At 41.9% G+C, this 14,085-nt stretch overlaps 1 protein-coding gene and 1 pseudogene across 1 annotated transcript in view; both read left to right on the forward strand.

The window, feature by feature from the left end:
* Window positions 1-7,967: 7,967 nt before the first annotated feature.
* Window positions 7,968-14,085, forward strand: part of ENTPD1 (ectonucleoside triphosphate diphosphohydrolase 1) — a 94,065-nt gene continuing 87,947 nt past the window's right edge. The window contains exon 1 of the mRNA XM_032312278.1: window positions 7,968-8,080. Within this exon, the coding sequence (XP_032168169.1) occupies window positions 8,065-8,080 (16 nt within the window). The 5' untranslated portion in view covers window positions 7,968-8,064. The remainder of the gene's footprint in view (window positions 8,081-14,085) is intronic.
* On the forward strand, window positions 8,394-11,852 carry LOC116573569 (annotated as a pseudogene).

Here is a 14,085-nt window from a genome sequence, read left to right on the forward strand (position 1 = left end):
AGGGGGTAAAGAGGATGTTTCAACAGGAAATGTAAGAAATTTTAATTCATGCAGGGGAAGAGAGGGGCAGTTCTTGTAGCTCAGATAAGAGTGCTTATGAGTCAGTTGTGAGATACTTGATGTACACTATGATAATCCCTTCACCACTTAGGCTCCATGGAGCACTGGGGTCAGGTTCCACATTGACCTGACGTTTAGAATCTTCAATTCTGCAAACTCCTTCTTGCACGTCTACTCTTCTTGCAGTTGCTGTGATGTGTGCTGGAGGCCTCCCTTCTACTGGTGCTACTGTTTGGGCATATAGTTCCCTTTTGGAAGAGATGGACATTCTGCATAATGCAAGGGTTTTCTCTAACTCAGGGTTGGGGGGGGGTTCCTTCTTGATTACTAAGGCTTACCCTGAAAAGACCTGGGTGATCTCAGGTCATACTTCGCTACCCATTCCCTTCTCTCGACATGGCACCAGCCCCACAGGTGCTGTTGAATATACAGGATTGCTTTAAATTTGGGGAAGGGGAGCATGGGGAGATCCTTTGTGCTATAGGATGGAAGGGTCTTCTGCTCTCATTCTCCTCAGGGGTTCTGGGTTTATACTTCTGAAAAACAAATAGAAGATGTTGGAGGGGAAAAGGTAAGAGACACAGAAGAGAAGATAAAGTTTTGTTTAAACCGAACACAGATCTAGCATATAAGTGAATAAGAAAGGAACTGGTACTTGTTGAGTACCAGCCATGTACTAGAGTCTCTTTTGGGAGTCCTCATGTATTTTCCCCCATTTCCCCCTTACAGTGACTCTGTGACATAGATTAAAAACAAAATTTTTATTTGACAGATAAAGAAACTGAGGTTCAGAGAGGCTCATTAACTTGTCTCAGATCACACATTAAGAATTTGAATCTAGATCTCCTTCACTCTGAAGCACTAGTGGCCCATTAAAATCATCTAGGCCCTTGAGGGGCCTAGTTGTCTTAGTCAGTAGAGCATATGACCATTGACTTCTGGTTCACTTGATTAAGCTCCAAATTGGGTGTGGAGCCTACTTAAAAAAAAATATATCATTTAGGACCTTAAAAAACAAGACAAGCAAATAATAAACCTTGCCTGAGTCCTATCCCAAACCAAATTAAATCCCAATCTCAGAGGGTAGGGTAAGGATGGACATTAATAATTCTTAAGTGCCCCAAGAGATTATAACGTGTAAGCCAAGGTTGAGAATCCTGGCTCTGCTTGGACAGATGGTATCTCTCCTACTTTCTCCTAAAAGAAGGAAAGAGGTGTTTTCTGAACCAATGTGCATTCTACTACTCTCAGAGTACTTTCAGATCCAGCCTTGTTCTCCATTTCCTACTCCTCACAGGGTTTCTGATCTGAATAACTGTAAGCAAGCAGATGGAGTCTGGGCAGAGGTTATTACTGATGGAAGAGAAGTAGCAATTCAATCCAGTAAATTAATCTGTGTTTCTCTTCTATTTTTTTGTTTTAAAAGATTTTATCTATTTGTGAGAGAGCAAGCAGGGGGCCTACGTGGCAGGCAGAGGGAGAAGCAGGCTCTTCACCATGCAGGGAGCCTGATGTGGGACTCGATCCCACAACCCTGGGGTCATGACCTGAGCTGAAGGCAGACACTTAACCGACTGAGCCACTGAGGAGTCCCATGTATTTCTCTTTTGATAAGCCATGTATGTATAGTGCTGATAGACTGTCAAAGCACGATGTCAAATAGTGTCAAGAAAATTTCATGTGATTTTCAAAATGTGCTGGCAAATTTTGTTTGCTGAATATTCATACACCAACACCAAATAGTACTGACTTAATATCTTGTTTTATATGGAGTGAAAGAAGATGGAGCTTGGGTCTATTGCTGGTGGAAAAAAAAAAATGTATGAGTTCCTGAGATTAGATCTGTCAATTGCCCTATAAGATGTAATATTTTACTCCATGATTCTTTTTTTATTTTTTAAAGATTTCATTTATTTATTTGACAGAGAGAGAGAGATCACAAGTAAGCAGAGAGAAAGGGAGAAGCAGGCTCCCTGCCGAGCAGAGAGCCTGATGCGGGGCACAATCCCAGGACTCCAAGACCATGACCCGAGCTGCAGACAGAGGCCCAACCCACTGGGCCACCCAGGTCCCCTACTCCACGATTCTTTAAGTATTATGATTTACCATGCCTCTGGCATCCCTATCAATTATAAAAGCCCATTCTTTCACAGTCTCCTTTTAGCTTTGAAAGCAACCACAAGCAAGGACTGTTAAAAAAATTCCGAAAGGACATTACCTCAAAATGACATGTTAAACATTATGAAGAACACTTTAGTATATTCAAATATAATAAAGGCTAAATGGATAAATACAGACATTCTTGGAGTTGGAAAAATGTCACTTTTTTAAGTTATCCATGGCATTTAAGATACGTAAAACCATAGTGCCTCCTTTCATGAGTTTTATCAACAGAGTTCTGCTTTAATGAAGAATTAGAAACAGTGTAGAGACCAGAATGCCCATCCTCCACCCCATCCTACCAGCTACTTTCCCGATCACGACCCACCAGAGATGCAGATGTTATGATCCCTGCTCTGTCCAAGTCACGTGATTCCTGCTTGCTTGGTCATTGTTGGGCATATACAGAGTCCCTCAAGTTGTCAAAACACACCGTGGATACTGCACTTTAGAGAGAGTGCCTGATTATTTCACTACAAACCAGGAAGTGAATATATTTTTCTGGCTTGTACTGGTGTAATGGCTTTTAGTTTTGACCAGTGCGTTGTTCAATTACTTTTACTTGTCTTACAGATGATCTCTTTCTTCTATTTGCCCCTTAAATGAAATGCTCAGCCTATTTTGTGATCATCATCTTGCCAGATTGTAGCAATTTTTGTCACTGAACCTTGTCATCTTCCAGCCCCAAGCCAGTTTTACATATGGTTTACTGACTCAGTGAACCTTCATCTGGGTTCTTGAAGTCCTTGGAGCAATTTCCTCATCTAACTATTGCATATTACCAGATAATCTCCCATTCTTTGCTTGGGACTCTTTTTTATCAGAAAATTTCAACCATACAAAGTAGAGAAAATGGTAAATCCAATCCCCAGGTACCCATCATCCAGTTTTAGCAATGATCGCCTTATCCCCACTCCGGTTTTAGCTGTGCCTTACAACCTTCTCTTCTTTTTGGTGCTCATCCCAGATTTCTTTCTTTCTTTCTTTCTTTCTTTTTTTTAAGATTTTATTTATATGTTTATTTGACAGAGAGAGAGATCACAAGTAGGGAGGCAGAGAGAGAGGAGGAAGCAGGCTCCCCACTGAGCAGGAAGCCGACGCGGGGCTCGATCCCGGAACACTGGGATCATGACCTGAGCTGAAGGCAGAGGCTTTAACCCACTGGGCCACCCAGGCGTCCCCCCGCGCCAGATTTCTTTTGAACATATTTCAGTGTGTATCTTCAAAAGACATGGGTTTCTGAAAAATTACAAACCTAATGCTGTTAAACACTTTTAAAAATTGAATAGTTCTTTAGTATTATCAAATACTATCTAAATTGTGTTCAAATTTCTTCAGTGGTCGTGGAGTTTCTTTTAAATTGGTTTGAATCAGAATTTCAAGGTCCAAATAGTACCTTTGGTTAATATAACATTTAAAGCTCCTTTTCCTAGAGGTACCCCATCCTTTTTTGTCTTCCCTGACATTTGTTAAAGGACTTGAATTGTTTTGTAGTTATTTCCTCCAGACTAAATTTTACTGATTGTATTCCTGAAGTGTCTTCCAACAGGGTTTTCTGTGTCCTGTATTTTCTGTAAATTGGTAGTTAGATTTAGAGGGTTCCGTTTTTTAGCAAGACTACCTGAGAAGGGGTGTGTGTGTGTGTGTGTGTGTGTGTGTGTGTGTGCACGTGTGCATGTGTTTCCATCAGAGGCCTTCAGGGAATGCTTGTAGCTCCTTTTGTGACATCCGCAGCCATTGAGAATTATTACTCAGCCTCAGCCCTCAGCACTTTATTTGGTGTTTGTACAACAGTGATACTCTAGTGCTATCAATGTTATGCCTTCATTATCTGGAATACTTCATGAAGAAACCTTCCCTCATCAAATATTTGGTCGTCCTGTGGTACAATCTGTGTAGCAAAGGCATGCTGTTGATATTTACCCCTTTTATTTGCTTTCCAAATAACGAATTGGTTCCAGAGATGAACAATGATTTCTTTAATAACACATACATCTCAACACCCATTGCAATTATTATTCCTTATTGCTGTTCAAATTTTTACTACTTTGGCTAGTAGGAGCCACTTGAAGTCGGCTCCTGAGTCCAGCAGATGCAACCCCAGTAGTTTTAGATAGTCTTTCCTTCTGATATGACAAAATATTCCAGTCCCATAGACTTCCTGCTTCAGACTTGGAATTAGCAATTTTTTTGCAAAGAGCTTTGGTTCATTTTAGTGGAAAACAGTATTTAGCGATCACAATCTTGTGCCGAGGTAGAAGATGATCATTTAGTAAAGACCTACAGGGAATGAGGGAATGAGTTGTGTGGGTTATTTGGGAGAATAGCATTACAGGCAGAAGGAACAGCAGGTGCAAAGATGATGAAACAGAGGGAGCAAGATAAGGGAAATAGTGGGAAAGAAAGAGAGATAGTGAGGAGAAGGGCTGACAGGGCCTCATAGGCTGTTGGAAGAACTTTTGATTAGCTTGGAGTAGATGGGAGCCATTGGAGGATTTTGAACAGAAGAATGACATCATCTTTTGTTTTAACTGAATCACTATGGGTGCTGGGCTGAGAATGGACTGAACAGGGTTTAAAGCAGAATCAGGAGCCCCAGAGAGAAGGCCATCACAGTAAACCAGGTGAGAGGTGAGGTGGCTCTGGCCAGTGTGGTAGTGGAGGTGATGAGAAGGAGTCAGGATCAAGATATATTTTGAAAATGGAATCCACAGAATTTGCTAAATGATTGGACTTGGGACTGTGAGAAAAGAGAATTCAATGTGACACCAAGCTTTAGGGACTGAGTTGTAAATGAAATAATAAAACATCATAATAATATGAATGGCGACTCTTCTGTGGTTCAGTGCTATGTTTGGGGGGTGGCGGTGAAAAGAGAGGGCAGGCCAAGCACCACAGAGGACTAGATACTTATGCAGAGTCATGAAGAATATGTGGGAGGACCAGGTGAAAAAGAGGAGAAAGAACATTCTGAGCAGAGGGAGCAACAGAGGACGTAGGAGGTTAAAGTTTGGAAAAGGCTGTCTTGTGTCAGTACAATTTGTGTTGAGTCTAGAGTCCTGAAAGGACGGTGGGTTTGGAATGATTATTTGATTTTGGAACATAGGGATCTGGCAGCAAATGAGTCTAGAGAGGCAGAGGGGAACCGTACGTATTCTACGGTAAGAATTTGAATTTTGTTTTATGGATGATAAGGAGATTAGAACTTTCTAAGCTTGGGAATGACATTATCAGGTAGACACTTCAGAAAGATCATCTGGGCAGTTCAGTGAAAGAGACTGGAGGTATAAAAAAATGAAACATCCATCATTTTATGAATTTATCAAAGATCCTTTTATCATTAACAGAAAGGTAAATATCTTCACCCCTTTCGAAGAACTCCGTCTGTCCTTCTGAGTGCCATTTTTATTTTCTACTATTACAAATAACGATAACATGAATAATGATGATGATTTTTTTTTTTTTTTGGTTCAGAAATAAGGTTTATTTTTTAAGATAAATTTTCAGGCCTTTAAAAAGACACACATAAATCCCATCTGTTTTGTAATTATTCTTGGATGAATGAGAGGCAATATTTACTTAACTACATAGTGTTTTCATATGCCAAGGAGGGTGTGAACACCAGACAGTATGTTTTAACTGTAGCACAGAACATGTTACCAGAAGAAGCATTTGACATTTAGTCAAAAAGTTCTCATAATTTGAGGTGGAGGCTAAAACCATGTTTCTATTACTGTATATTCAATTTGGTGAACTTCAAATCTTTATGAGGTGCTAGTTACTATAATGAGATTTTACCTCTTCTGGTTGAACCAGAAGTTGGGTGCTTAACTCTCGATAACTTCTCTCTCTTTGATGTCATTGTAAGAGAAATGATTCAATTGTCAAAGTAACCTTTGGTCAGCTGTATGATGTCCAAGTAGAACATGGTAAGGGTTGCTTTGAATTTTATTTTATTTCGTTTTTTATTATTTTGAATTTTATTTTTCCATGAAATAGAGAACTATTGCCACAGCGCCCGGTATGGGGCTCTCTTTGACATGTTCGTGTTTGTTGTTTGTTTCTCCCACCTAAGCCCTCATCTGCAATGATCTTCCATTTGATCATTCTTTTCTCCTAGCTTTGGTGGTCTGTTTTCCATTTTGTAGTTCACAGGGTATTTTGGGGACATGCTGTTTTTCAAATTTTTCTCTAAAACAGTGATGACAAGATAGTCATAAACCTATAAAATTGTTGGTTTTTACAAATATCTCATTATCTTACTTATTACAATAGGACAAATATCAAATCAATATTCTTTGTTAGTGATGGAATCTAAACTGGCTCTAGAGAAGGCATCCGTTGGATTTTTCATTTAGCATAATTAATTGTTAGTATAAATGCAAAATCCTGCAACTATGAACCACTTAGTAAGATAAAAGAAGAGTTTTCTTGTACAGACTCAGATTTATTAAAACACCAAACATTTATTGAGCACATACACTGTGCTGGTCACCATGCAATAGATGTCCGAAACTGAAAAGTCTGCCCCTGCCTTTCTTAAAGTCTCATGGAGAATATATTTTCTATATAGAGTCAAAACCAATTTATAATAGTCACTAATTTAATGGTTTATATGAAGAAAAATGTCTTACGGTATAACTGGCTTTTGATACAAGTTCTCATGTTAGAGAGGTGGTGTACAAAAAGCATGTAGTAGGAATCAGAAACCGTACCTACACCCGTGCGCTGCTATTTATTCATCGATTCAGCCATTTATCAAACATTTATTGAGAGCCTACGCTGTGGAGCAACTGTATTGGGTGCCGGGGAGCAAGGTAGCAAAGAAGAGAGACCATGCAGCTCCCTGCTCGCAGGCTCCCTCTCTGTGAACATGAGCCGATGGCTTAAAATTTCCTCGCCTCTATACTTGGTTAGACTAGAGGTCTTCGGTCTCTTTCCAAATCTAAAATGCTAAGATTTGTTATAGCCTCCTGCAGGGAGAATCTGCCCAAGGGGCTTTGGGTCTTGAGCACTTACCTTCCTCTGGGAGGGCTGTCTTGTCCTAATTTCAAAATAACATCGAACATACACAGTTTGAAATGTTTTGCTTGGCCTCTCGTCTGCATTTGGGTCATCTTGGCAAAGGCTGGGTGTGGCAATTCATGCTCCTAAGACTTCAGAGGTAGGAGGCTAAAGTTTGGAAAAAGTGGACGACTTGCATCAGTACAGGTGGATGGCTGCTCCCGGCCGCAGCCTCCTTGGCCTTCCCACCAATAACACGGCTCCTCCCGCCACAGCGTCCATCTGCGACAGGACCTGCTGCTCTTCGGCTCTCAGTGAGCCTCGAAAAAGGGATTGCTCATCAGAGGACCAGCAGGGATCCGCTTTCAGGGGTGGGAAGGACTGTTCTTGAGTCCCACAGTTTTTCCAGTGGGTATCAGAAAACAAGCTTCCTGTTATCTGGTTTCAAAACTGCAATAAGCAAATAGCTTTTTTGCTTGCAGCCAAGATACGTATCTCAAGGAGAAAAATGGATTTCTGTAGCAAAGAGAGAGGGAAAGCGAGCTACTTGAACATACATTGCTTTAAGAACACGAAAAATTACCACCCGCACAACTCGTCGTGGTCTTTAGGGAAATGAGCAGCTGCACTCAGCCAATCTCTTCTTTCGAGTGGAGTCAATGAAAGAGACATAGGGTTTGAGGTTCCTTCCGAAACGGGGCCGGCTAATTTAGCCCCTCCCCTGAGCCCGAGGGTCTGTTATATCTCGGTTCCTTGAGTACCTCTCTCACTGAGACCGACCACAGCAAGCAGAGGCTGAAAAAATAAGAGCAAAGAGGAAGAAAACAAAGGCCGCCAGTTATGGAAGATAGAAAGGGTAAGAGCAAATTGATTTGATCCGAATCCTTAAGAACCAAAAAAAAAAAAAAAAAAAAAAGGAGGAAAAAAAAAAACAAAACCCTCCAGAAAAGCCCAGACCAAAAGCAAGTACTTGAAAGAGCAAGAGGCATAAATCCCCAAATGAACTTTCCCACCCTCTCCTTCTGAGAGGAGGCAGAGAAAGAACTTTGGGAAACTTTTTAGGAAGCAAAGCCTGGGGTGGTTTAGTCAGGGGTGGCTCTTGAGCAAGCTGGAGGGGCTCATGAATATTCATGAGCAATTTACATGCAGATCTGGTGTTTTAGCGGCAAATGACTTCTTCCGTCCCTTTGCAGTTTAAGAAGTAGCTGCCTCATTTGTAGTCCAGAGTCATCTTGCTTCGGGTCTGTACCTCAGTGAGTTTGCTTGAAGATGCTGGGCTCAGCGTGTAGGAGATTTGTTTTGTTCTCGAATTTCCTGCATGCTTTCCTGTTGTGAAATTAGCAAAGTCTTCTCTGCCAGGAGTTAGACAGAGAAGTTAATGTGGCAAGAGGCTGTCACAACAGGACCCGGGAGTACGTCTTGCAAAAGACTGAATGTTTCTGGGATTGTGTGAATGTGTATGGGAGCGGGGGAGAGGAGTGAAGGGTTGGAGGGATGAACAGTTTTGTCTTGAAAAAGCAAGGCATATCTGAGTGACTATATTTAGATTGTGTCTAAAAACTATAAGAGCGGCCTGGTTTTCCAGATGGTGTGCAGTCTCTGTCTTTTACCTCTTTTGGGCATTTTCTGCCACCGCGGAGAGCCAGCTGCTTGCCAGCCCATGGGAGCCAGGAGGAGTCTCCGCAGCGGTGTGGCTGTGTGGGGTTGCAAACCCTCCTCTTCATCATCTCTAATTTCTGATATTCCCCACATGTTTTTATCACATAGCACGCAGAGCAAAGGGATGAGTAGCCTACAGATTCTTAATAATGATGGCAGTTGTAGCTGTTAATGTTTACCAGGTCTCTACTCCGTGCGGAGAGCTCTTCTAAGCACATTACCCATATTATTTATTCCTTTTATTCCTTGAACCGACTTAAGAGGTGAGTGTTATCATTATCATTCCCATTTTCCAGGTGGTGGATTTGATGCAATGTGAGAATGGCTTGCCCCAGGATCTCATGGTTAGTGAGTGGTGAATGTGGATGCAGGTAGTTGGACACAGGGTCCGTGGGCCTTTCGCTCTGTACTCCCACAGTGTTACTCCACCTGAAGGCTCCCGCTTCAGCCCTGACGTGGTTGATTCTGGATTTCAAAGCCTTGAAGCTATGGGGGAAATGACACCTGAAATCTCAAGTCTGAGAAGGAATTTGTGCTTTGCTGTCAGTTCCCATTCATTTTTCTCATGTGGGGCTCATGGTCATTTTCTATGGGAGAGTCCAGGTATTATCATTTTTACCCTCTTACCAAAGATACAGACTTGGGCTAGGAGGGGTTCAGTGACAGTAATCACACAGACCAGAAATCCCCTGCCTCTGGTTTCTCTTCAAACCTGCAGAGTGAGCCCAGTCATCTCTGAACTTCTGTCCCTACCCCCAGCCACTTTCAGTTCCCCAAGTGACCTTACTCCTTTCCTCCCCCCCCCCCCCCCCCCCCCCCCCCCGCCCCACTGGACTGTTGCATGGCACTCGCCTCTGCCCCAGAGAGGCTTGTCTGGCCTTCTCCTTCCCCTTCAGTCTGGAGCCAAGCTACCTAGGGTTGAATCCCAGCTCTACTATTTACTAACTGGGTGCCTCAGTTTTTTCATCTGTAAAATGAGAAGAATATTAATATCTACCTCATAAGGTTATTATAAGGACTGAATAAGGGATTCATGCAAAATTCTCAGAACAGGATCTGATGCATAATGTATGTGCTCAGTAAATGTTAGCTGCTGCATTCATTCCTTCAGGCTTCATCCTGGTTGTTATTCCCTGCATTAAGTTTCCCCTAACCCTTCAAACCTTAGATTAGCCCCTGTCTAGGATGTTTCTTCAACACCTCACAGCTTACACCTAAACTGTTGCTGGCCACACTCATCCACATTCCTGCCCTCTGTGTTGCTTACCCTGACAATAATTTATTATCCACCTTTGGATTGGCAGCATCTAATACAATGTTTAGCACATAATGGGAACTCAACAAATATTTAATAAACTAAGTATTATTATTTTAGTTGATGTTTATCCAAGAATCAGGAGGCTGGCTTAAAAGGGGACCTGTGACTCTTCTGGTTATTGTGTGTGGCGCTGTGAGCAGCAGAGTCCCCCACGACACCCTGTGAGAGGTGGGGTGGGAAGGCCCGCAAGCAACTAGCGCAGGTGCAGGTGCAGGTGCAGGAAGGTTCTGGAGACGGCGGAGCTGCACATCAGCCTGAAGAACTAGGATGAACACTTCTCAGACACTGTCAGGCTTAACTCTCTTCCCCACCCAAGTTCTCCGTATGTCTTGGGGGACTGGCAGCACTGTGTTGAGAGGCCAAGGCTGTGGATATTCCCTGCCTGGACAGGAAGGTGCTGAAGAAACTCAACAAGGATAAAAAAAATAATCAAGAAGCTGTCCAAGAAGTATGATGCCTTTTTGGCTTCAGAATCTCTGATGGAGCAGATCCCACAAATCCTGGGCCCAGGCCTCAATAAGGCTGGCGAGTTCCCTTCCTTGCTGATGCAGAGGGAGAACAGAGTGACGGAATGGATGGAGTGAAGTCCACAATCAAATTCCAGACCAAGAAGGTGCTGTGTCTGGCAGTGGCCATTGGCCCGTGAAGATAACACATGATGAGCTCGTGTACAACATCTACTGAGCAGTCAGTTTCCTGGTGTCATTGCTCAAGAAGAACTGGCAGAGCATCTGGGCTTTATACATCAAGAGCTTCATTGGCAATTCCTAGCATCTGTACTAAGGCACCGTTTAATAAACATTAGTGCTATCAAAACAAACAAACAAACAAAGAACTAAAAGGGAACCTATGAATTTGCAATAGAGTTCCTACTGGTACATACTGTTCTTTTATGCGCTCTACTAAGACATCCCTCTAAGTGAATACACTGAGAAATGAGATGCCTCCCTTCTAGGTGGGTGAGCTTTGGAGCTGATGTGGCCTCACGCCAGAGAACCTAGTTCGGCCGGTCCACCTCTGGCAGAACTTCAGCCCCCACTCCCCGTTCAGCCAGGGGCCAAACTGCAGATTTCAGATGCCTCCTAGTTCAACCTTGCTATCTCTGAACAGAACTTCTGGTTCCAGAAATAGTGCCTCCCCAACCCCATCAAAGAGCAACCTTAGAGTCTGAGACAATGTTCTCTGGTAATAGAAGAGAAATATACACTGCAGAGGTTGGCCCTGGATAAAATTATAAAGAACATTAAATTTGTTTCCAGCACCCTCCCTTTCCTCTTCCTGGCATACCTTCAAAGCAATCCGACAAATATTATTGTGTGTCTACCATTATGTCCCTATGCCAGATGTGTGGGATATAAACAGTTTGCTCACAGTCTAGTGAGGAAGACAGATATATATACAACCAACTCTAATTGAAACCAGACTCTGTGAAATGCTAATAATAATAGCTAACATTGATTATTATGAGCCAGGAGCTGTCTCACATATACTTCAGGACAAATCTGTGATATAGTTTTCTGCATCTTATAGCTATGGAGAGAATGACTCATCCAAGGTCAAAGAGCCAGCATAATAGGGGGAATTTATTTTATTCAAGTGTAATTAACATACAATGTCATATTAGTTTCAGGTGTACAATATAATGATTTAACAAGTGTCTTTTAAAAGTTATTTATTTATTTGACAGACAGAGATCACAAGTAGGCAGAGAGGCAGGCAGAGAGAGAGACAGAGAGAGAGAGAGAGAGGAGGAAGTAGGCTCCCTGCTGAGCAGAGAGCCCAACACGAAGCTCTATCCCAGGACCCTGGGATCATGACCTGAGCGGAAGACAGAGGCTTTAACCCACTGAGCCACCCAGGCGCCCCTTAACAAGTCTCTTTTTAAAAAGATTTTATTTGGGGTGCCTGGGTGGCTCAGTGGGTTAAATGCTCTGCTTTCATCTCAGGTCATGAATTCAGGGTCCCACGTCGGACTCTCTGCTCAGAGGGGAGACTGCTTCCCTTCCTCTCTCTCTGCCTGCCTCTCTGCCTACTTGTGATCTCTGTCAAATAAATAAATAAAATCTTTAAAAAATTTTTATTTATTTATTTTTAATTTTTTTTTTTTTTTAATTTATTTGACAGACAAAGATCATAAGCAGAGAGGCAGGCAGAGAGAGAGGAAGGAAAGCAGGCTCCTCTGTGGAGCAGGGAGCCCGATGCGGGGTTCGATCCCAGGACCCTGGGATCATGACCTGAGCCGAAGGCAGAGGCTTCAACCCACTGAGCCACCCAGGCACCCCTTTATTTATTTATTTTTAGAGGCAGGGAGCAGAGGGGGAGGTAGAAGGACAAGCAGACTCTGCGCTAAATATGGAGCTTGACATGGGGCTCCATCTCACGACCCTGAGATCATGACCTGAGCCAAAATCAAGATCCAGATGCTTAACAGGCTGAGCCACCCAGGTGCCCCAACAATTCAACAATTCTGTACAGTACTTAGTGCTCATCATAATAAGTATATTCTCGATTCCCTTCACCTATTTCACCTTCCTCCCACCCACCTCTCTTCTGGCAACTACCAGTTTGTTCTTTGTATTTAAGAGTCTATTTTTGTTTGTCTTTTTCTTTGTTTCTTTTTTTTTGTTTCTTAAATTCCACATGAGTGACATCAGATGGCATTTGTCTTTCTCTGACTAACTTATTTCATAACATACCCTCTGGGTCCATCTATGGTCTTACAAACAGCCAGGTGTTATTCTTTATTCTTTTTTATGATTGAGCAGAATTCCATTGAATATGTATACCACATCTTCTTCTTTTCTTTTTTTAAAGAAGCTCCACAGCCAGTGCAGGGCTTGAACCCCCAACCCTGAGATCAAGAGTTGCATGTTTCACCGGCTGAGCCAGCCGGGCACCCCTGCCACTTCTTTATCCGTTCATCTATCAGTGGATGCTTGGGTTGCTTCCATAGCTTCATTATTTGAAATACTGCTGTAATAAATACAAGGGAGCATATACTTTTTAAATTAGTTTTTTTGTTTTCTTGGGTAAATACTCAGGAGTGGAATTATTAGGTCAGATGGCGGTTCTATTTTTATTTTTTTAAGGAAACTCCATACTGTTTTCCACAGTGGCTGTGCCAGCTTGCATTCCCACCAATAGTGCATGAGGATTTCTTTTTCTCTACATCATCCCCAACACTTATTATTTCTTGTGTTTTTGATTTTAGCTAATCTGACAGGTGTGAGGTGATATCTCATTGTGGTTTTGATTTGCTTTTCTCGCTGATGATGAGTGATGTTGAGCAACTTTTCATGTATCTTTTGGCCATCTCTATGTCTTCTTTTGAAAAAAATGCCTATTCATGTCCTGTCCATTTTTTAATTGGATTATTTAGGGTTTTTTGGTGTTGAGTTTTATAAATTCTTTATATATTTTGCGTATTAACCCCATGTCAGATGTGTCATTTGCAAATATCTTCTCCCATTCAGTAGTTTGTCTTTATGTTTTCTTGATGGTTTCCCTTGCTGTGCAAAAAAAAAGATTTTTATTTTGGTATAGTATCGGTAGTTTAATATTGCTTTTGTTTCCTTTGCCAGAGGAGACATATCTAGAAAACTATTTCTAAGGCTGATGTCAAAGAAATTACTGCTTGTGTTTTCTTTTAGGCATTTTATGATTTCAAGTATTACATATAGGTCTTCAATGTATTTTTGGTTTGTTTTTGTGTATAGTGGAAGAAAGTAGTCCAGTTTCATTCTTTTGCATGTGGCTGTCCAGTTTTCCCAATATCATTTGTTGAAGAGACCCTGTTTTTTCCATTAGACATCATTGCCTCCTTTGTTGTATATCAATTGACCATAAAAGTGTGTTTGTTTCTGGGCTCTTCTATTCTGTTGATC

The sequence above is a fragment of the Mustela erminea genome, chromosome 14, assembly GCF_009829155.1.
Source record: "Mustela erminea isolate mMusErm1 chromosome 14, mMusErm1.Pri, whole genome shotgun sequence".
NCBI classification, from domain to species: Eukaryota; Metazoa; Chordata; class Mammalia; order Carnivora; family Mustelidae; genus Mustela; species Mustela erminea.